General features: G+C 40.3%; 2 protein-coding genes across 5 annotated transcripts in view; one reads left to right on the top strand and one right to left on the bottom strand.

The window, feature by feature from the left end:
• C2CD6 (C2 calcium dependent domain containing 6) overlaps nucleotides 1–1,805 on the top strand; it is a 61,025-nt gene extending 59,220 nt beyond the window's left edge. Inside the window, exon 18 of the mRNA XM_070423275.1 lies at nucleotides 1,344–1,805. Within this exon, the coding sequence (XP_070279376.1) occupies nucleotides 1,344–1,628 (285 nt within the window). The 3' untranslated portion in view covers nucleotides 1,629–1,805. The remainder of the gene's footprint in view (nucleotides 1–1,343) is intronic.
• A 3,171-nt stretch (nucleotides 1,806–4,976) lies between these two features.
• STRADB (STE20 related adaptor beta) lies at nucleotides 4,977–23,922 on the bottom strand. Of its 4 annotated transcripts, none has more exons than XM_070421846.1 (12): nucleotides 23,710–23,922; nucleotides 21,302–21,400; nucleotides 19,485–19,565; nucleotides 15,363–15,462; nucleotides 12,643–12,764; nucleotides 10,806–10,884; nucleotides 9,207–9,330; nucleotides 7,800–7,971; nucleotides 7,394–7,498; nucleotides 6,984–7,228; nucleotides 6,301–6,343; nucleotides 4,977–5,823 (listed from the first exon to the last, which is right to left on the bottom strand). In XM_070421846.1, exons 2-12 carry the CDS (start codon nucleotides 21,311–21,313, stop codon nucleotides 5,656–5,658), a joined length of 1,251 nt encoding a protein of 416 aa, XP_070277947.1. In that variant the 5' UTR covers nucleotides 21,314–21,400; nucleotides 23,710–23,922; the 3' UTR covers nucleotides 4,977–5,655. The 4 variants fall into 4 exon arrangements, with proteins under 4 accessions (XP_070277947.1, XP_070277944.1, XP_070277945.1 ...); XM_070421843.1 differs by having other exon boundaries at nucleotides 10,806–10,914; nucleotides 23,710–23,920; XM_070421844.1 differs by having other exon boundaries at nucleotides 10,806–10,914; nucleotides 21,302–21,397; nucleotides 23,710–23,920.
• Nucleotides 23,923–24,041: the final 119 nt, after the last annotated feature.

Here is a 24,041-nt window from a genome sequence, read left to right as displayed (position 1 = left end):
GAAGCAAGTTACATATCACTGGCCAGTGTAGCAGATCTCCCTTAATGCTGGGCTGACCTAATGGCTCTAGAGGGAAGAGGGAGAAGGTTTCCTTGTCCTCTGCAAACCCAGGCAAAATTGTAAAGTGGGTCACATTTCCCTTTAGACTCCTGGTACCTCCTCTTTTGTAAATATCTTTATTGCTGTCTAATTCTTAGCCCTGCCAACCCTCCCCCAGCTTTCCAGTTCTAATAATCCACGTCCACTTCCTCTCCAAAGGAAAGCAGCCCATTTCTTTGGTGTGGCCATCTCTCTGAAGTGTTAAGAGACAAGCTGCTCAAACTGCAGGGGAAACTAGTTTACACTAATTTGAGAATGACTAATAGCTCCGTATTCTCTTATGCGCATACTTGTAAAGTATTATAAAATATAGACATATTATTATAAATTTGAAAAGGAAAACAAAGCCCATAATCCCGCCACCCTAACACAGCCACCATTTAAAAAATTATTTTGGTATGTATCTTTTTTTTTCCTGAATGTCTTACTTGTTTACTCTCAAAATATACACAATTTTAAAATTGTTTTAATATAAACATTATAACCATATCCTTAGATGCTGAACTCTGTGCATGTGTGTGTATTAAAGATGTTTATCAGCTTTAAAGGAATGAAAGTTGGGATAACATAAAAAGTCAAATATAAGAGTTTATAATTTATACTTGGGACTGGGGAAGATGTATTTTGGAAGAGGAGAATTATAGAACAGGAAGCTGTTCAACCTTGCTTAGGAGTCTGACCCCTAAATTTATCTGGTTTCAAGCTTTATATCTTCCATCCCTTTTGAAATAACAGATCCTTTGAAACAATAGATTTTTTTAAAGATATGTTTTTATTGATTTCAGAGAGAGGAAAGGAAGAGACAGAAACATCAATGATGAGAATCATCGATCACTGTCTCCTGCACGCCCCCTACTGGGGATTGAGCCATAAACCCGGCATGTGCGCTGACCAGGGGAGGAAGGGACGGAATCCATCCTTCACCTCCTAGTTCATGAGTTGATGCTCAACCACTGAAACACACCAGGGGGCTGAAACATGGTTGTGATTTTTTGTTTGTGCGGTTCTACATTCTCATCTCTATTTATTTGGTTATTTATTTATATCTATTTATTGTTGGTAGTATTACAAGATTTCTATAGTTTCTAATGGGAGGCATTGGTGGAAGGTTTTACCTATAAAACATTTGATGCTCTCATTTTTTGTCTTTGACTGTTGATATTACAAACTTTGGTTCTTATAAATGTAAAATATACTTTAAGGAAGCCTAACTCACCAACTCGATCTTTTATTTTAATGTTTAGGATTGTTCGGATAGATTCGAGGATTTTCCTATGACCCCATTTCAGCATCTTGAAAAAGTGAAATCAAGAGCAAGGCTTTTAGAAAAGAACCCAGATGAGAGCCACGATCGGTTGAAACATGCAAGACCATGTACTGCTCCGGGGGTTAACAAGCATCGAGAAAGCTACACTGGAAAGTTTACAAGTTCTCGAATGGTTTCAGCAGGCTTAGTTCATTTAAATGACACAGTTCCAGATTATGAAATCCATAAAACACAGCCAAAAATTTTTAAAAGAAAATGCTGAAAATGTTTGCTCACTTGTGATATTATCCAATTGTTAAACAGCTCAGAATGACATGTGAGGCCAACAGTCAGAATATCATTTCTCCAATTAACAAAATGGTTTGGAGATCTGTCCTTTCGTGTGATAGAAGTCAGCAACCAAATTTCATCTTGTTAGAACCATTTTGTTTTAATTAAAATGTAAAAGAAACACTTTTTGATGTAAATGTGTTTGTTTATGAACTATAGGGAACACAGAAATACATATTCAGTTCATATTCATTAGCAAAGTTGTATTCCCAGCTTTTCTTCTTTTTCATTATATGACAGAATTGCTCCAATTCATAGCGCTCAGATTTTTCAAATCTGTGTTATGCTCTGAATGATCCCTCTCACCAGGTTTTAAGTTCTCTATGTACTGTTGATCCCCCTTTAACTCTTCAACTTTACTTATATTTCTTGATTCAACAGAATATAATTCTCTAGGCCTATAAAACTTGTTAATTTTAATATAGGCTATCACAACTTTTTACACTATAAAGATGATAAAGAACAGGTTTAATATGAATTCCTGAGGCAGCTCCTACACTGTAGTGACTTTCTTACTTGAAAAACTATGAAAGGGCCTCTTTAATAACACAAAGCTCAGGAAGCTGCATACATCTATAGAAACTGCCTAAAATATTACCTAGCTAAATTAGTCCAGGATCTAAATCAGAGACTTCTGAGAATTGGCTCTATTCTCATCAAGTACAGTATTTGGATTTTGTTGAACTTTGGTTCATTCTTGAGAAGCAAAACTTCAATTTACAGAATTTTTGTCCGTTTTAATTTTTCTCCCATAAGTCATAAAAACTATGGGGTTTAAATAGATTGGCTAATGGGGAACTTAAATCCTGATCATTCATTTAATGGCATGATCAAGGTAATACATTTTTTTGGAGGCCAAGAATTTCTAGTAATCCTCAAAGTTGTACTTGCATCAGTCATAGTGTAACTGGGAAAACAGTTATAACTTAGAATCTTCAAGTAGAAGAAACACGGGGAATTAGTTTCATGAGTGATGGAATCAAGGCTAAGAAGTCAAAAGGGATGGTGGGTCAATCCAGAGATTAGCAAGAGCAGGATGTGCCACTACCCTTCAGATGGAAGAGACAGCAGGAGCAAGCGGTGCTACCAGAGTCCTAAAGCCAAAAGGCCAAGAACATAGAGCCACTGCCAGGACTCCGCAAGAAACCGGGAAGAGCACAGGGTGAGAAATGCCTCGTTTTCCCTCTCTCTTCCTGCTCTCTAATTTCCCAACATTGCCTCCCTGGACACCTGAGAGAGAGGGTGCATGGGAAATGTACTTCCCAGTGAAGCTGAGCAAGGGAAGAGTGGAGAAATGGATCTAAGAGCAAACAGGCAATTGACCAGCAGTATTTATGAGGAAAACCATTGATCCAGTTTGCAGTAAAGGAGGAAATATTTTCTAGATGGAAATCTCAGATCCCTTTGTCTCATTAAACTTTTAGTGGCAATACTGTGTCACAGAGTTTAAAATTTCCTACCGGGGAAATCTCTCAAATATTCAAGTCTTTAAAAAAAACAAAACAACTCATAACCTTTAGTCAAGGTTGAATTCCTTAAATATTTATTAAATATGCCAAACACTTTGCTAAACATCAGGACGTACTAGCGAATAAGACAATATTCTCAAGGAGTCCACAGTCTATTAGAGACACACACACAGAGCAGTAATACTAGTTACATAAGCATTGTTTGGGGAAAGTACTTAGAAGCTCATGGGGCATTTTAGCCTGGGTCCTTCAGAAAGCCGACATGACTGGACGTGTGCGTTAGGCAGAATAATGATCCATCAACCCTAATCCCAGGGACCTGTGAATATGGTACCTTACCTGGCAGAAGGGACTGTGCAGCTGTGATTAAGTTAAGGATCTTGGGATGAGATGATCCTGGATTACCTGGGTAGACCTCAAATAATCTTGAGTCCTTATGAGAGGCAGAATGTCAGAAAAGGAGATGTGAACACTGAAACAAGTGCTGGCCCCTGAGGCAGGGAGGGATGGGGGGGGGGGGGGGGGCGAGGGCAGGCAGCCTGCAGAAGCCAGAAAAGGCAGCAGATTCTCCCCCACAGCCTCCAGAGCATGGCCCAGCCAATGCCTTTTAAACTTCTGACCTCCAGAACTGTAAAATGATTTGTGTTGTTTTAAGCCACTAAGTTTGTGGTAATTTCTTACAACAGTGATAGAGAATATAGCAAGCAGGGAGCCTATGATGCAAAATTTAAGCCTACCTCAGGGTAAGGATGTCAATCAAGTATGATATTTACTGTGATGGTTAATTTCAAGTGTCAATTTGGGCCATAGGGTGCCCAGATATTCGTTGAAATCTGGGTGTTTCTGTGAGGCACTTTGGATGAAATTAACGTCTAAATCTGTAGACTAACCGAAGCTGACTGCCCTCCTCGATGTGGGTGGGCCTCTCCAGGGTAAGGCCTATGGCACCAGCTCTGCCAGGTCAGCCTGCCGGCCTTGGGACTGCATCGCCATTGGCTCTCTACGTCTTCAGCTTGTCCTTTCACCCTGCAGATCTGGGGGCTTGTTAGCCTCCATCATCGTGTGAGGCAATTCCTTAGAGTAAGTCTCCTATTGGTTCTTTTCTCTGGAGAAGAACACACGGGAGATCCGAGAGGCACTGCCTCACGCTCTCCCCAGTCCACCTTTTGCACACACATTCCACTGTTCCACGCAGATTCAGGAGATCCTCCTCTGATTCCTGTGGGTCTCTCTTGTGAAGGGAGGTTTCGGAGGTCGGTGGACCACTACAGCCCCCGCTATTACATGTGATCTCAGGGCCTCAGCTGGTGCTCACCTCTCCCTCCTCCACCTTTCAGGTCTTTGTGGCTGACTTGATGGAGTGACCTAAACATTCTTGACAAGGGCTGGCAATCAACATGGAAAGGTTTGTGTTTCAAGTTGTCTATTAATTTATATACTGTCTCATTGCTTTTAAGACAATCATTTAAAAATAATTTTATATGGAATGTTAGATAAGTGTACAGATTAAGAAAATCCACAATTCAAACTGCATACTCTGAGACAGCATCTCTCGCTTGCTAATGTGGTAATACCATGAATTAAGGTCTCGCTGTCATTATATGTTGTATCACCTACAGGAGCAAGAATAATCATATAAAGGAACAGAATGTCTTCTCTCTCCATTGATCAAAGACCAGGTTGTCCCCAATTCACAGGTTATGTAAGTAATCCTATTTGTTTGCAAACGGCTTTTCTTGGCAAAACAAATTAGAATCTGTGTTTTAGCCTTGTCAAACGAGGCAAAAAGATAAGTAAAAGCATAAACTCAATTCAATAAATCTTTATTGAGCTCCCACGGGATGCATGAATTTAGGACCTATAATTTACATAAGTAGAAAAGTGTTACTTTAGCCCCTTAAAAAAAAAAAGGAAATCACAACTTCTCTATATATTTCAAGTGAATCATTTAATGTGAGTGAGGCTCAGTTTGATATTGCCATAAGTATTAACACAAGAAAATGGGAAAGTATACCTGTTTCCCTGTTACCAAACAAGGGTTTGATGCCAGAATCAACTAGCCTGTTGGTCTAACAATAGCTGATCAAAAAGGCTCGAAAATCTGGAAGTAAAAAATGTATTTGGAAGCACTGTCCTTTGAGGGCACATTCCCTGAGGGCAGGAAATGCTGAAAGAATTAAATGGCTCAAAAATGATAGTGAGATCAAGAAGAATTAGTCACAGCTTTGGAAGAAACAAAACTTGAGAATAGATGACACTAAGTGTAGCTAGGTGAATCCTTCTGAAGTGTCCCTGGAGGTGTAGTAGCACTGAGCTAACCAAAGGGGCTACGAACTCATGCTCCTTTGAATAGAGTGGTTTTAAGTGGTAGATTCTCCAGTGCACCAACTGTATTTTCAAGTATAATTCTAGTATTTGTACCTAGAAATACAGAAGAAAAGCAGCAGGGAGAAAGTGTCAAGTATGTAGGATGTAAAGGATTTGGCAGCCCTAGAATTCCCAGTTTGCATCCTTTTCATCAGGAAAGTCACCGTCTGGCTCAGTCCAAGGCGGTGCTGGAGGCAGTGCTACTGATGGCTTTTGATAAGCTGGAGGCAACAGGGAAAGGATTGCGTCCTGGCTCTCTTCTTTCATCTGCCAGAGAAACTCAAAATAAGGCTGTTGGTACATAAACTTAAAACATTAGTTCTGTTAGCAAAAAATAACTGTTAAAGAAATCAATGAAAGTATTTAAGATTGTTTTTAACCAAGTCACTAAAAATACCTTTGATTCTGGTCATCTGAAAATAGGAAGAAGTGACAGCCAAATAGAATCATTTTTATCAGAATTGTTTTGCCCTTAAATTATTTTTAGACAATATAGGAAAATAAAATGTCTCTAAATTAATCAAAATATCAATGGAAGGTATAGTCACATATGATGATATTCCATTTGTTTTTACTCGTTTTGCAGAATGGATGTATTTTAGAAAGTCTAACTGAATTACGAAAAAGTTTTCTTGATTTTAACTTTATTTTGTAAGAAAGCTGTTATTAAAAACCTTAACAACCAAACTGTCCCATTAAGCCAATACATGAAGTGACTTTTTAATAGTATTTAAAAACATCTAGACAACAGAAAAAAGATCAGCTTACCTGTTTGAAGAAAACATGGGACAATAAACTGCTTGCTGATGGCCTGAAACATTTTTAAAAGATATAAAAAAATAGAACCTCATATTAGAATGTTGATTTTTAGATGTAAAAATATAGAAATTAGGTTCAGAGCTATAAAACCCAATACTAAAAAATTAAAAGGAAAAATAATATATGTCAGAAGCCTAGAGATATCCTTTAATTAGTTCATAACTCAACATTTACTGGGCACTTACTAATTATAAGGAGCTTATGCTAGGCATTAAGGGGCTAAAAAAAGATAAGACCCACACCTTATTTCCAAGATGTAGTTATATATGATAATAATTTATATTATTATAATAGCAGCAACTAACATTTTTGTACTGCTTGGAAATTTCTAAAATGTCTTCACATAAATGCAGTAATTAATGTCCAGAAGATTAACTGATTTTTACAAGGTGACTTGGTTAGAAAGTGAAATAGCTAAAACTGGAGCCAAGTTTTCTGATTTTGAATCCTGTATTCCTCCCTCTTGCTCACTGCTTCGACTTGCTTTTATCATTGATGCTGTCTAGATTAAACTATGATTTTTTGACCAAAAGACTGGTTAAGGATTTGAATTTGGCAGGAAGGGACTATCACAAAGCTTCTATAAAGTGTAAAACATATGTTTTATGTTACTTAGAGGTGAACAAAATTACCTTTTCTCTGGATCTTGTTGCAAACAGAGCTGTACCAAGCTAAAGAAGGCAGGGGAGAAAGTTTTTGAGGATGGTGTTTGCAATCTGTCACTATTTACTGTGCGAGTTCCACTGGAGACAAGTACACTTTCTCCAATCCCAGAGTCTACACCTGACCGGGAATTCTTCATTCTGGATTCTGACTGAGGGAAAATGCTGATATCCAATGGGCTATAAGGAGGACCTTTCAATTTCTGTAACAGCATCTAAAAGACAGAAAAATTTCTTTCAACCCTTATCAGGCAAAATATTAAAACAACAACAATAAAGATCCTAAGAGTCTACAGCAGGGATGTTTAACAGATATTACCTAGAACATAAGGGATCATATGGAAGGACAGTAGTTCTGGGATTTTAGTTCTGGGATTTACCTGAGTCCTGTGCATGTCCTGGAAAGGTACCTGCCCACTGGCCAATTCACACGCTGTAATGCCAACACTGTAGATATCTGACTTCACGTTGTATCCATGTAAATCCTGTAGAACAACGAATGTGAAGTCCTTTAGTGTAAATAGCTTAAAAAGTTATATACATGTGCTTTTTTGATATAAGATGGTGAACAATAATGGAAAAAACTTATAAGTGAGAAATCAAGCTATACTTAACAAATGGTGCACATTTTTAAATTCCTAACATAATAATTTTGACAAGAAAGAGGGAAAAAAGTCTTGCAGTAGTGCATTCACCAATCCAAATATAAGGTCACAACTGTCCTTTAGTCAAGCTTAGAAGACACTCGAGACGCACAGACAACCCAATGCAACGGCCACACCTGACCTGTCTCAGTAGTTCTGGACTCAGCCACGGCTGCACTGATGTGCTGAACTGTGGGAAATCAAACACAGCCCTATGCCTCTGTCCGTGCTTAACCAAACTATGCAGGTGGGACAGGCCAGAGAGGGTCACTAGGCCATCACCAGAAATGAGGATATGGCTGGCTTTAAAACTCCTAGAACAAAAAGAAACAATCCTAAATACTGGGAAATTGGCCAATGAAGAAAGAATAAAAATCTGGTCAGAACAAATTCATGTATGCTCTTGGAAATTAAATGCTCTTTATAAAGTAGCAGCACACTGCTATGAATATATGGGAAATACTCAGGGAATTAAGGAATCCTTTCAGCTATTCAAATAGCTTTAGGACAAGAAAATATGTAACTGACAACTACATACATGTTTGGAAGTGATAATATTTTATGCAAACTTGGAAAGGAATCAAACGATTAATTTGACTCTTGTAGGATGCTATTGCAAAACAACACCCAAGGAGAAGTCTAAAAAAGAAATTAATGAACTAATATTTAAAGCATAAGGTTATAATTTAAAGTTAAATGCAGTATTATCCAAAAAAAGCCTTTTATAGTATTAACACTATTTACAAAGATATGTCTTATATAAAAATTTCCTTTGTCAAATTATAAAAGAGCCTGTTTTTCATCCAAAACACTGGATTTGAAAACTAAGAGAGTTTCTAATAGACTAACTACAGTAGGATGGCCAATAATCTGGTAAAATTAATTACAATACAGTCTGCGAGAAAGCCTCAGTTAACCAGAATGCTGCTAAAAAACAACAAATAATAAGAAAAAAAGAAAAAGAAAAAAGCTTTAAGGAGTTTGAAACAAACAATAAAAAAAACAAGCTTATTTAAAAGTAACTTAATTAAAAAGGAAAACAAAATCCCAGTTTATCTTGAAACTGCACTGTTTTTAATATTCAGCCAATTCTGCATCTACAGTTTGGTAACTAGAGAACAGATATTTAGTATGATAATCTCAAGATACTACAAAATACTTAAGAAAACAAAGAAGGGTTGTTGCAGTGTGTACATGATATAACTATGACTTAAAGATGAAAAACAGATAAAGGAGCTATTAGCTTAAGGAAAAAGAGCTAACTAGGATGCCACTCCCTACAGCTCCCACCCCACATTAGATTGACAGGTGAGCTCCGTGAGCGCAGGCTCCAACAGGCACTGAGCACAGCACTCGGCACAGGGAGGGTCTGAACACTGTGGTGAATGAGCACAAAATGTGAGCTTCAACAGTACCTCTCGGCCCCTGCCTCCCCCAGTTCCCTACCCCTCCTTCCTGATACTCAACTGCTCCCGCCTTCCTAAAAGCTCCCTCAAAGATTCCTTCCACTAAAATTCTTTCATTTTGCAAAATACAAATAAGTAAATACCTGTGAATACAGCCATTTTGGTGCAGATAGTTCAACCCTCTCACTGCTCCAAAGAGAATGTTTCTTATTAAAGTTTCACTCATTCCTTCAGGAAAGTAAGTCCTCAAGAGCTGACTTGCTGAACCTGAAAAAAACCGCTGAAATCTTTAAATGAACATTGAAAGTGATTTTGCTTCTGGCTATCTTTTTTTAAATGATTTTTTATTTATTTAAGAGAGAAGAAGGCGGGGAGGGAGGGAAGGAGGGAGGGAGAGAGAGAGAGAGATATTGATTTGTTGCTCCACTTATTCATGCTTTCTTTGGTTGCTTCTTGTATGTGCCCTGACTGAGGATAGAACCCACAACCTTGGCATAAAGCAGCCGTGGGCAAACTACAGCCCGTTTGAAATGAATAAAACTAAAAAAAAAAAAGACCGTACCCTTTTATGTAATGATGTTTACTTTGAATTTATATTAGTTCACACAAACACTCCATTCATGCTTTTGTTCCGGCCCTCCGGTCTAGTTTAAGAACCCATTGTGGCCCTCGAGTCAAAAAGTTTGCCCACCCCTGGCATAAAGAGATGACGCTCTAACCAACTGAGCTACCTGTCCAGGGCCTATCTATGCTTTAAATCAGGGGTCCTCAAACTACGGCCCGCGGGCCACATGCAAATACAAATATTGTATTTGTTCCCGTTTTGTTTTTTTACTTCAAAATAAGATATGTGCAGTGTGCATAGGAATTTGTTCATAGTTTTTTTTTTAAACTATAGTCCGGCCCTCCAACGGTCTGAGGGACAGTGAACTGGCCCCGTTTAAAAGTTTGAGGACCCCTGCTTTAAATGTTTTTTTCAACTATAAACACCACACACACACACACCCTTGTTACATTTCAGAATTAACCATTTTCCTATGCAAAGGTAATTTTCCTTCCAGAATATTTAAAAAGACTTTTTTAATGGCACTCAGGACCAGAGAAGAGAATTAACAATTTTTAGCATTACTGAAAAAACAAAACAAAACATACTGTGTATGTATATATATTTTTAAATCCAGAGACAATTCATAAAAGCTATCCTAAAAATCAAAGTTCTAGAATCCATTTGTTTATTCAACACACTTACTGAACACTGTTTTGTGCTAGGTACTGTATGAGCCCCAGGTAAATGATAAATACACAGATAATCCTGCCCTCAGGGTGCTCCGACCCAGTGAAGGAGCAGGCACACACACAGAGGTTTACAAGACGTGAACTAAGTTTACTCTGTGGAGAAACTGGGATGGGGATGATGTGCACAAGCAGAAACACTACTTCTGCCTGAATAACGCAGCTCTCCACCGAGGGAGGACGGAAACCGAAGCGGGGAGGCAGCGAGCTCAAAGGCACGGGCTTCTTGGAGAAGCAGTGGTGGCTCACTCATCATCAGACCTATTCTTTTTTCTGAAGACTAAAATTCAACATAAGCCAGAAATAAAAATATAACATGAAATTTGGAACTGGCCATCAGGATTATAAATTAAAAGTAGTTAATGATAAATCTAAGATCCCACTCATCATTATAATTATAGTATCCAGGCTAAGCTATGAGTTATTTTATCGAGAAAGAATTTTCTTACCATAGGCCATAAATGGAGAAATAACCCAAAGCCAGCTGCCAACAGTGAAAACAGTCCAGTAAGTTGTAATATTGGGGTGCTGGAAAAAGTGAGATAGAATCACAGCTTTCTAGGATAAACACAAGAGAAAAGACATGTAAAAACAACCTTTTTTCCCTTATGATGAAGATAAGAGCAGTTGTGCCAGCTAATTCTCAGTAGAACTTATTAGTACTAACCACTGTTCTCAGTGTTGTATGTCTTTAAATCTTGTATCCACTACATGTTGTGATGTGATCTTATAGAAGAGGACACTTAGAAATGAGTTAGAAAACTTGTCCAAAAGCACATAATAAGAGAAGTGAGTGGGATATGAACTTAGTATGAACTCTTATTAACAACTAGAGGCCTGATGCAAGAAATTCGTGCACGGGGTTTCGAGCACGGGGTGTGTGTGTGTGGGGTCCCTCAGCCCGACCTGCACCCTCTCCAATCTGGGACCCCTTGGGGGATGTCCACAGGGATCGGGCCTACACAGGCAGTCGGATATCCCTCTCACAATCCGGGACTGCTGGCTCCTAACCACTCACCTGCCTGCCTGCCTGATTGCCCCCAACTGCCCTCCCCTGCAGGCCTGGTCGCCCCCAACTGCCCTCCCCTGCTGGCCCAAATGCCCACAACTGCCATCCCCTGCTGGCCATCTTGTGGTGACCATCTTGTGGTGGCCATCTTGTGGTGGCCATCTTGTGATGACATCGCACGAGGGCATGATGCCACCTAGGCTTTTATTATATAGGATACTGTGCTCTTAGTATAGAAACATTTTAAAAAATACATAAAAAGCCCTGGCTGAGTGGCTAAGTTGGCTAGAGCATTGTCCTGTACACCAAAAGGTTGCAGGTTCAATTCCTGATCAGGGCACATACCTAGGTTGCAGATTCAATCCCAGTGGGGGTGGGTATGGGAGGCAACTGATCGAGGTTTCTCCCTCTCTCTTCTCTCTCTAAAAATCAATAAAAACATATTCTCAGGTGAGAATTTAAAAAAACACACAAATACATGAAGATAAAAGTAACTGGTAACATTACATAACAGAGAAAACCACTAATAAAATTTTGGTATAGCCCTAACCGGTTTGGCATTGGTGGATACAGCGTCGGCCTGCAGACTGAAGGGTCCCAGGTTCAATTCCAGTCAAGGGCATGTACCTTGGTTGCAAGCACATCCCCAGTAGGGGGGTGTGCAGGAGACAGCTGATTGATGTTTCTCTCTCATTGATGTTTCTATAACATCTCCCTTCTTCTCTGTATAAAAATCAATAAAATGTATTTAAAAAAATTTTTGGTATAATTTCTTCCAATCTTTGTGTAAGATACATGTGTACATGTAAACATTTTGAAAATGAAGACAATATCAAAATCAAATCCTTTCCTTCTTTATACAGAAAGTGATTAGTGACAACGAAAATGGTATTATAATATTACTGAAAGGCAATTCTATTAAAATTTATCAATTTAGAAGTCTGGATGGGAAGGATACTGTCTCTTCCATTTCCCTGTATGACTATTTGTGATTGGACTAACTAGGGGTTTGTAAATCTGCAGACCAGCATTTCAAATATGATATTCACGTGAAGGAATGCATAGTAGTTACCAAAGTTTGAATATATTTTTTCTTTCATAGATCTGCCTTCCAAGTATTCTTACTTCTGTAATTGCATGTTTACAAAAGAAAGAAATCTACTTTTCTCTAACAGAAAAGACCTGTTAATCTGGGGGGGGGGGGGGGGGGGGGGTCTTACAGATGTAACTCCTCGGATAGACAGCACTTTAAATGCATTATTTTCTGGTGTTGTCACCTGTAAAGCTTTCAGGCGTTCTTCAGTGCAGTTTTCCAGATTTGTGATTTTGATCGTCACCAGGGTTCCTGTGGGAGTATGCCGTGCAAGATGGACAGAAGTCAGGTTGTCAAAGCCTCTTCCTACAATCAGACATAAAACTGTGTTAGCCACCAAAGAAGGAAAAAACTGATAATTTGAACTTCATCAAAATTAAAAACTTGACCTCTTCAGGAAAATGAAAAGGCAAGCCACTGATTGACAGTATTAACAATACTTTTACATCCAGAGTATATAAATAACTCTTACAACTCTTAATAATCAAACAAAAACTCATTAAAAATAGGCAGAAAATTAAATAGGGAATCCATAAAAGAAGCTATAGGAATGGCCAATAAGCACATAAAAAGATGTTCAAGATAGAGAAATGCAAATTAAAACCACAACAATATGGCATAACATACCTATTATAATGGCTAAAATTGTGACTTGATAAATTGTGACTCAAACAATGGAATGCTGCTCAGTAATCCCTACAGCCACTTCCAGACCCTTCCAACCACTAATGTGATTTTCGTCATGAAATGGTATCATAAAGAATGGAGTGTTTTGTGCCTGGCTTCGTTTGCTTAGACCACTTTGTAGGCTTCAGTAGTTAATTTCTTTTTATTACTGAGTAATAATTCATCCTATGAAAATACCGCAATTTATTTATCCATTTACAAGCTGACAGATCATTTGGGTTGCTTTCAGTGATTGGAGACTATAAATCAAGCTGTCAGCACATTCTTTAAGTAGACATGTTTTCATTTCTGTTGGGCAAATACCTGTGACTGGAAGTGCTGGGGCATGGGTGTTTAACCTTATGAGAAGGTGCCAACTTCTTTCTGAAAGTGGCTGAACCGGTTTGTGTTCCCCAAAGCCGCAGTTGCTTGATATGCTCACCAGCATTTGGTGTCAGTGTTTAAATTTTAAAATACCTAGTGGCACCTACTAATAGGCACTTAATAAACATTAGTTCCCCCCTCTTTCCACAATCACCAAATTCTGTTACTTTTATCTTTAAAAAGACATTTAATAATATCTCAAATTCATCCCTTCCTCTGCAGTGCGGGCATCACTGCCTTGGTTCAAGTCCTGTCCTCTTTCCGGGACAGATGGAGGGGCTTCCTCACTGTGCCCTCTATTCTCAACCAGGGCATGTGTCAAAATCTGACTACTTCAAAAGCCTATGCCTACCTTTCAGTCGCCAGCAAGTCTGATTCGGTAGGTCTGTGATGGGATATAGGCATTGCAATTTTTAAAAAGACTCAGGTGGTGAGGATACTTCACCACTAATCTACATCTTCCAGACTTCTGCATGGAATTGCAGTTGTCTTTCTAAATCCAGCATTTTATCAATAGAAAGGAACTACAGTGCAGCAGCTGAAAGCTGAGACCCTGCAGTCAGAAGGTTTGCTTTCAAATCACTAGCTGTTTGACTGTTAAACAAATCTCAGAGCCTCAGAAGTCTTACCTGCAAAATGGGAGTGGTAGGAGGGTCAAATGAAAAACCCGTATCAAATGTTCAGTATAATACCTTTTAGATGCTAATATTAGCATCCTCACGATTCCAAAATGTCTTTCTAGCAGAGAGAGGATAAATTCCAAATTTTGGCCTTAAATCCTTTGAGTAATAAAGTGGGTCAGTTGTGGGGGTGGACACAGAGTCTGAACCTCTAAGTACACAATGTGTTCCCAACCTCCCAGATTTATTTCCTGCCCTACCACTGCCTACACTCCCCTTGCTCCCACTTCTAGGCAACTATGTGGCAGTCCCTTTCTAACCACCCTTCCTCACTCATCTATTGAAGTAAATATTTTTTATCTTTTTTAATTGACACCATCTGAACCTCCTTCCTCAGGGCGTTTCCACCAGTGCTATTTTAGAAAAGGTCAGATCCTTATTCTCCTTGTCTCCTTGACCCTGGACGGGAGTGTCAGTGACCTAAGCTTGGCCAACTGGAGGATGGAGTGAGTGACATAAAGAAGCGGCAGTCAGAACTCGCTGCCGGGGGACCCACTGTCTGGTGGTGGAGGTGCCCTACGAGGTAGTCCCCGGCCGAGGCTGCTCCACGCCATGCCCTGGCTATGGTTCTAGGCTGAGCTGCTCTTGGCTCTTCCAAGCCTAATTATTTCTCCAGTCAGTAATTCTGTGTTAGCAACACTGTTTAAAAAATTTCTCTTGCTTGTTAGGATTGTTTTCTGTTGTTTGTAACAAGCACTCTGACTGGAACATCTGGCAACCTTTTCCTCGTTCTCAGGATCCAGCTCTTTTTACTCTTTGTTGAATCCCAGATGAATGGTTGGATGCTCCATCTTCTCTGTTCCCACAGCACCTTGCACACCTCGACTACAGTTCCCTCCAGGGGGTAAAACAAAGCCATCCATGTGTTCATCTTCCCAGAGAACGAACTCCTCAGGTGTATTTTATGGCTTTCTATCCCAGCATCTAACAGCACCTGCAGTGCTTAATGTTTCTGAATATTCAGAGCCAATGTTTCACGTGTATAAGGCTATAGATAATGACCCATCCTGTTCCAAACTTAACTGAGATAGGTTACCACAATAGATGGGATTTTAGGTAAGGTTTTAAGTTAAAATAAAGTAATTTGGTTAAAGGACTATGACTAAAAAGATCTTTTTTGCCATCAACTTAATTCCTAATAATGAAGGATCAATTATGTGAAATCCATGATTACCTATTTCCACTTGGAGTTCATAGTGAGAAGCATTGGTGGAACAGACCGCTTCACTGAGTCTAGCAGATGGAGACAACCAGGGAAGGGTTGGCTTATCAACCTGCATGGTTTTAGAAAGGTGAAAACAAAATACGTTTAGACTCTCTTGGTCCCCCAGCCCAATATAAAATGCAGACATTGTATTTTCAAACACACAGTGCTCATTAGGAAAGGCACACTGAAAGGTGACTTAGGACACCGGTTCAAGATCTAAAAAGAATTTACAATTGCCAAGGATTGATGCTAGTTAGAAAGCTATCTGCTGATAAAGGTGAGAGGGCAGGAAAAACAGATTTATAGGTAACAAAGAATACTTTCCAGCACAATTTCAAGTAAGCCTTTTTAGGAGTTGCTAAGAATAGTTCATTCTTCAAGGTAGTAATAAATAAATATGTCAAAGGAAGAGATGCAGGGGCCTGTGAGGAAGGATTCTCTGCTTGTGCTACTGCTTCAAGGGATCGCAAGTTTTATCCATGACACATCCAGATACATGCTCAGCTAGTGGAGGTGCTAACGTCAAGAAACAATTTCCACACTCTAGTCTATTAAAATTGCTGAAGATGTTCTTCATAAGATGAAAGGAATCAGAAGGGAGATAAATAAATAAATGTCAAGAAATGGGAGACGACAGTACAGACCCCCCGAGTTAATGAACAGGAACCCTCTGGGTGTCTCACAGGGTGCTCTAGAGTTGGAGTCTGGTCTGCACCGTCCCAGTGGCAGTGAAGCATGCACGCAGGAGGAAGAGGCCAACAACTTGGTGTCATACGATAGCCAGGAGGCTCTCCAGAGGACACCAGCACTCCAAAGACACTCAGGCGCCTTCCAGGCACCAGCAGGCGCCAGAATCTTATTACTGCCCCCGAGGTAAGGAGAAGGAAGAAGGGGGTTAGAAATCATATTACTATGTGCTAGGAATTGTGCTAATTACTTTTCATATCCTTAACTCTACATGTTCCCTAAAGTTTTAAGAGAGCCGAAAAATATAAGCTCCTGGCCAAAAATAAATGAAAGTAAATATTGTTAAAAGAGGGATGAAACATTGTAAAAAGAAATTCCATTATACAACTGGAAACAATCCCAATGAAAAAAAGAGAAATATAAATAAATCAAGTTAATTTCTTTAGGACAGGCAGTCTTCAAATCAACTGAGATCTAAAGAACACATGTAAGAGACAGAAAGAAGAGCATATAACAATTAAAAAAAAAATTTAAGTCACAACCTGAAGCCTGTCAGGGAGGCTAGAACACAGAATGAACTGAGGCTTACAGATCACTGCCTGAAAAAAATGGCCTAGGTGGTCATATGATGGACTGCAGTCAGACTGATCAACTTGTACATTGCTTCGTTGTTTCCATCCCCTCCATTAGGAAAGTAGTCTTCTTTAAACTAGAAGGCACATATGTTGTAAACAACTAGCTCAAGCCCAAAACAGGTTATTTTATATATATATATTAGAGGCCTGATGCACAAAATTTGTGCAAGAGTAGGCCTTCCTTCCCCCGGCTGCCAGCACCGGCTTCCCTCTGGCACCCAGGACCCAGGCTTCCCTCGCAGCCCTGGCTTTGTCTGGAAGGTCGTCCAGTCTAATTAGCATATTATGCTTTGATTATTATAGCTAAAACAAAATAAATCTATAAATAAAAACAAAACTATATATATATATATATATATATATATATACACACACACACACACACACACACACATATATATATATTAGGTACTAAGAGTTGTCAAGGTCACAGAGACAGAAAGTAGAATGGTGGTTGCCAGGGGAAGGGGAGGGAGAGGGAACAGAGTTTCCATTTTACAAGATGGAGAGTTATGGAGACGAATAGTGGTGATGGTTGCACAACATAATGCATGCGTTTGATACCAATGAACTGTACACACTTAAAAATGGTTAATATGGTCAATTTTATTTAGCACATAGCAAAAAAAAAGGTAGCACGTGTTGAAGTTTACTGAGTTCTAGGCCTGTTTCCTGGCAACAGCAAGGAGATAACAACAGACACTTTATTCTCTGAATATCTCAACCTGAAGGTAATATTTGAATAAAAGCAAGGATTAGACACTACATACTACTGTACAAAAGGACAGGTAACTAGAAGACTTTAGAGTATTAGTGAGCAAAAAGTGAAATGACAAAAATGAAGACAAAATTGGGATAAATGTAAAAACAGGATTAAATGGGATTATCTTATTTTGTAGGAAATAAGCCATTTGCAAGGCAGGTTCCATTTCGTAGTGAGAAATATTCATTCCCGAGCATGTTTCTTTAAATATTATTTACATCAGGCATTGCCCAGGGGAGATAAAGATGAAAAAGACAGGATGCCTATTTTATGGGGATCATGTTATAGTTGGAAGAGACGTATACAACAATCATTGTGAGATAATGAATAAATGAGACTTTATAGGAATGTCTAACATATGTTGGAGAATAAATGAAAAGTACAAGAAAAGCTTCAAGATGTGATATTTAGGCCAACTCTTTATGAATGAGGAGAAATTTTAGAGGCAGAAAAAGGAGACTATTTCAAACAGAAAGAAGAGTTTATGCTAAGACTCAGTAGCAAGAAATAAAACTAAAAAAATTAGTTATTCCATACCACTAAGATCCCTTATACCCGTGGTCGGTAAACTGTGGCTCGAGAGCCACATGCGACTCTTTGGCCCCTTGAGTGTAGCTCTTCCTAAGCCTTAGGAGTACCCTAATTAAGTTAATAAAAATGTACCTACCTATATAGTTTAAGTTTAAAAATTTGGTTCTCAAAAGAAATTTCAATCGTTGTACTGTTGATATTTGGCTCTGTTGACTAATGAGTTTGCCGACCACTGCCTTATACCATGCTAACAAGTTTAGACCTTCCCTCATCCACGTGGAAAACCTCTATTAATACCCTAAGACTCTTAGTAAAATCTCCTGTCCTTCCCTCATTAGCTGATTCTCTCTCGGGGATACTATGGAGTACAGCCAGGTTTGCTTTCAGAATGGAGGTGCTATCTCCCCAACCACTAGGACCACTGAGTCTTGTACAGGGAATTGCCCTCTTCAGAAAGAAGCCACCTTGCCCAGTTATGCCACTTCCCTGGGGTCAGTTTGTATCCAACACTGGTGGATACAGGAGTACAAATGCCCAGAGCCCTTAAGCAACTAGGACAATTAGGTAGAGCCATGCCAGCTCCAGAGATGCTCATGGCCTCTCCTCAGACTTCTTAGGTACCAACAACACTGCCTCCTCCCTCTCTCACAGTGTTGGTCTAGAAAGAACTTCCCAATAAATTTCCTGCATGAAAAAGAAAAAGCTTAGGCTTTATCCCATAGGCTTTTGGAAACCAATGAAATCTTAAAGTTGGAAAGTGACACAAGGAGCCCTGTATTGGTAACAGTGTTGAATCCTGATCTGAGTGGTGAGAGGAGGGTATACGCATGCCTAGGAAACTAGACGCAATGAGTCTTCCTGTAATAGTCCAGTGAGAGATGATGAGACTTGAGTAGCAGTAGTTAGTAACCAGGTGAAGGAGGGCATGGACTCAAGGGCATTTCAGATACAGAACCATAAGACTTGGTGTATATTACATGTGGGAGCAGAGGTAGAGGCAGTGTGAGGATCTTTCCAATTTCTAGTCAGGATGAACTAGTAGTTGGGTTTTTTATTAGCCAAAGCAGGAAACACAATGTGTTGCTGAGTCTGAGAGAAAATTAATGTTTAACCGAAACTGCATAAAAATGTCTTTGAAAACTCTAATACAAGATATTCTACAGACACCCCTGTGCCCAAGAAAGAGCGAGAGTGGTAGGTAAAAATGTGAAAATCATCAGTTCTGCTTGATGCCAGAGTCCCCTCCTCACCTGAATGAAAACCCGAGGGAGCTCCAGGATAATCTGAAACCTGAGCAACAGAGTCTTAAACAGGTGAGATGCTCAAGGAGAGATGGTTTAGACAGAAGAGAAGAGGCCAATGATAGGCCACTGGAGAGTAGCAAAGCCGCGGTAAAGAAGAATGTCGGAGAACCAGGAGTGAGTGGTATTACAGAAGGCAAAGGAGTATTAATTGTACTCAATCATTTCTTACCAAGTTTTGATGGATACTGGTTTCAGACTGTTTTTCAGGTCTGAGTGATTCAACTTGTGTTCGTGAAGTACAGAAACAATCCTGGAAATTCAGAAAAGAATTAAATAAAGTGAAAAAAGCCCCCACGAAATAAGTAGGGGTGACATGTGATACAAGGTCTAGTGATGGCGTGAGGGGCAGAAAGGGTAGCATGCAGGGATCTGGAATTGAAGCCAGGACTCATAATGTGGGGTACAGTATGCAAGAGGACAGAGAAGCAGCTGTGTGTGCAGAAGACAAATGCCTTCTGTTATAATTCTACTTGGCATATCTCTGATCCTTGTCCTCTCTCTGGAGATCATAGTATCAATTCACTTTTACAGTTGGTATTGATATTGAACTCTTCTATCACCTGCAGTTTTCTTCTGAATATTTAGCTAAAGATTATTCTGCTTTACCCACTGTAATCATTTTTATTTTGATCCTCAGATTTGCTTTGGAAAATGAAGTAGGTATCTCACCTTAATGTATTTTCCAGATATATAAAGCTCCCCCTTTTAAGGAGAAAAGCTGTACTTTAGACATAAGTAATGCATCCTGTATTTTCTATATAACTAACATTCTTCTCACTTCATAGTTCTGCTTCTTACACTTGGCAAATGAAGGTGTTGATGAACAGATATGAGTTTGAGCCCTGGCTCTAATTTTTCGCAATCTTGGGCCAAACTCAAAATGAGGATTATACCACCTGCCCAGCCAGTCAATCACAACTTCTCATATAAATGCACCCATCACTTTTTAAAAGATCACTGCTTTAATATAATAATTCAAATATTCAAGTATTGTATTATATTCTGTATAAAGCAAGATGAAAGTCATAAAACTACTTAATTAAAGCAGATACCAATATCTAAAGTATATTCAGATGTGGATGTAATAGTATCTATACATCAGATTATACATTGACCCAACTGCTTTTTGTCTTGTCAAGTCAAGGGGCTTATTTAAATATTATTTTGCTTGCCTTTAGTCAGATGGAAATTTTTAAGAAATATTTTTGAAATATTTAAAGGGTAAGACATAGCTAACTAGATGAGAGAGGTATATCCAAGCACAGCATATGTATGAGAAAGGTGGGTCTGGGTTACAAGAACAGAATAATGAGTATATATGAAAGTACAGGAGAAACTCTTTTTTGAAAAAACAAAAACTCGAGAATTTAACTCATTTCTTTTTTAAAAAAAATATATTTTATTGATTTTTTACAGAGAGGAAGGGAGAGGGATAGAGAGTTAGAAACATCAATGAGAGAGAAACATTGATCAGCTGCCTCCTGCACACCTCCCACTGGGGATGTGCCCACAACCAAGGTACATGCCCTTGACTGGAATCGAACCTGGGACCTTGCAGTCCGCAGGCTGACACTCTATCCACTGAGCCAAACCGGTTAGGGCTAATTCATTTCTTAAGACCAGAAGTCATTCAGGTCAAAATAACATCATGCCGAACCGGTTTGGCCCAGTGGATAGAGCATCGGCCTGCGGACTCAAGGGTCCCAGGTTCGATTCCAGTCAAGGGCATGTATCTTGGTTGGTTGCGGCACATCCCCACTGGGGGGCGTGCAGGAGGCAGCTGATCGATCTCTCTCATCGATGTGTCTAACTCTCTATCCCTCTCCCTTCTTCTCTGTAAAAAATCAATAAAATATATTTTAAAAAAATAAAAATAACATCAGAGTAAAGACTGTCTCATCAGAATATGCCCTTTGTTATGGCTCTGCATCACCATCCAACTACTCTGAAGGCACAAAAATCAGATCCATGTTAACAAGAACTTACCAGAAAAGACATTGAATCGCTTTATTTCACAGAAAGTGACAAAAATCCATCTACTGCAGAGAAGATTATTGCTTTATCTTCAGATGCAGAAATATCCTACTATGAAAACAAAAGGAACATAATTTAGACTTACAGGTAAGCTTCTTGAACTAGTTGTCATAAACCCACACAATGTCTAGGACCATTGACACAAGGTGACACAAGGACCACCAAAAGCTACAAAAGCACCACCAAAAGTTTCCAGATCTTTCCTAATAGAAAGGGTAGTAATGTTCTAAACTTGCTAGTGCTTTGGTGTTTCCTTATAACTAATCAATGTCTTTACTTTCATATACATTGTGCTTCATTATTTAATTTTAATGAAGTCTTCAAGTTTGATGAAGACATCTGCAAATATCTGAACAAAATGAGAAAGAAAAGGAGATCTTGTAAACCATAGATATTATAGCATGGTACCCAATTTTATTGCTAAGGGAAAATATGTATTTGTTCAGGATGGCCACTACACACCAAAGGGAAAGAATGTGAGGAAGAAGAACCTGAAAGCATGATTATTTTGTCTTCTGTCATTCACTGTATCAAGTTAAGGCACTGGAAGATGCTGTTACAAAAGGAGGAATGCAATGCCTGCCCTGCCCACCTTCCAGGTTGACTGAAATCAAAGGAGATACGTCACCTGAAAATACCCATCACTGCCAAACACTGTATCAATAAGAGCCTGAGAGGATGCTCTGAAAGGCACCCTCAAATATACCAGCACAAAACGGTGAGGCTCATTTGGGGAGTGAGTTGGCAATATTTTGATAAACATGAAAATGTTCATACCTTTTGACCCAGTATAATTCTCACTTCCAGTAATCTATTTTAAGGAAGAATGCAAGCAAATGAAGAAACCACATATATAGAAAGTCATTACACTGTTATGTGAAACAGCCAAGTATTCATCTCACAGTTGTTTAATTAACAGCTACTCTGGAATGGGCACTGTGCAGGGCACGGGGCACTCACTGGTGATGGGGCAGGTAAGGCTCTGACCACTTGTAGCTTACCTTCCCACGGCAGAAAGACTAGGGATGTCATGAACTGAACTTTGTGGTTATTACCATTTTGTTTTCTGCTTTTCCCACTTAATATCAGTAAGTTTTTAACAACAAGAACCACCACAAAACTTTAAACTTCATTACCTTTCCTATTTCTCGGAAAAACTCAGAAGAAACGGGCACCATGTGTGAGAACTGTTAGTACTAAAGGGTTGTCCCCATGGGGTGGTTTAATCCCAGAGGTTTTTGCTTAAGATATGCCAGTCTAATAAGAGATAATTTTACAAGACATTTTGAGGTCAAGGCAGCAGCTGCACCTGGTAAGGGGCGGGGAAGTGTGTGTGTTGGAGATTTGCAGTCATATTTTTCTGTACACGTTCTTTCACTAGGCATGAAAAAATACTTTTTGAAATTTCATATTTCAGACCTAATTTTCTAAATGTATTCACAAGTACATTAGTGTGGTCCCTTGCACCTGTATCTGAAAAGGTAACTAGGATAAAGCTTTATAAATAATTTAAAGTTGTCCTATAACAGAATGGGAGGTAGTCCGAAGGTTTTCATCTGAAAGGGTGACACTCTGCGAAAATCAGGAGCTGTGTCTATTTACTGAACTCCAATAGTCCATTGTTATAGGGAATGCAAACAAAAAAACAACACAAACCCTTATTTAACTCTTTGCTGAGCTTTCAAATTACTGTAATTTTCCAAGTGATCTTGGAAACCTATAATATCCATAATATCTTAAAAATTGTAGCAACGCACAACTCAGTATAATTTTCCAAATTAGTATCGTGACTCATGCTTTCAGAAGACATCTGCTGAACGCCTACTGTGTGCTCCGTGCCAGGCAGGCGATGTGTCACAAATCCTGACCAAGTTTTCAGGGAAAAGGGTGCCCGACACAACAAACCCACGAAGGCAAACACAACGCCGAGCTTCAATACTGAGGACAAAAACGACGCCTGGGCATTTGCTTTTGCGAAAAGTTCCCTCCTAGTCCTGCTGGGGGGGTGGGGGGGGGGGGAGCGGGGGGACTTGGTAGCGATCCCGAAGGCGGCACAGAGCGGGGCCAGGGGTGTCTTCGGTCCGGAAACCTCTCCAGGCCCCCGAGCGCGGCTCAAGGTGAGGGCTGGGGGGACAGCGCCGCGGGGGCTCGGACCCCGCGCACCTGGCGCCGCCCACCCCACGGGCACCGCCTCCGCCGCACGCAGGTGCCTCGGCCACCACGCGGCCAGGGGCGCGGGCAGAGCCGGGGCAGGGCCGCGCTCCAGGCCGGCGGCAGGTCCAGCCTCGGGCTTTGCGCGGCGTGCGCGGACCGAGCCGCCCTCCTCCCCGCCCCCTCCCGGACCCGGCCTCCCGCATTACCCGCAGGCGATCACGGCCAGGACTCTTTCTCAGGCGGCCAGCGATGCGGGGCCTGGGCGGCGTGGGAGCCCGGTCCGCCCCGTGGCAAGGCGAGCGCGCGAGGCCCGCTCCCAGCGCGGGCCGCGGGGAGTAGGAGGCCGGCGCGACCCGGACCGGGGCGGTCCGCGGGGAACTCTGCCCCAGTCCGGGGCTCTCTGTCGGGACGGAATTCGCCCCACCCCGACCCGGGTTGCCCCGCCTCCCGCCCCAGGGCCCGGCAGCCAGGGGGCGGGGCCTTCGAACTTGGGGGCGGGGCCAAGGCGGAACTACAACTCGAGGAACTACGATTCCCA

Source organism: Myotis yumanensis, unplaced genomic scaffold (genome assembly GCF_028538775.1).
Source record: "Myotis yumanensis isolate MYYU_CA2020_CCGP unplaced genomic scaffold, mMyoYum1.0.hap1 SCAF_8, whole genome shotgun sequence".
Classification (NCBI taxonomy): Eukaryota; Metazoa; Chordata; class Mammalia; order Chiroptera; family Vespertilionidae; genus Myotis; species Myotis yumanensis.
This window is presented reverse-complemented; position numbering and strand designations above follow the sequence as displayed.

Coding starts and splice junctions, on each gene's coding strand:
- STRADB (XM_070421843.1), bottom strand. Junction 15,463..19,484: donor CCAGTATCCATCAAAACTTG/GTAAGAAATGAT, acceptor AAAACCATGCAG/GTTGATAAGCCAACCCTTCC. Junction 5,824..6,300: donor CCCATGTTTTCTTCAAACAG/GTAAGCTGATCT, acceptor ATGTACCAACAG/CCTTATTTTGAGTTTCTCTG.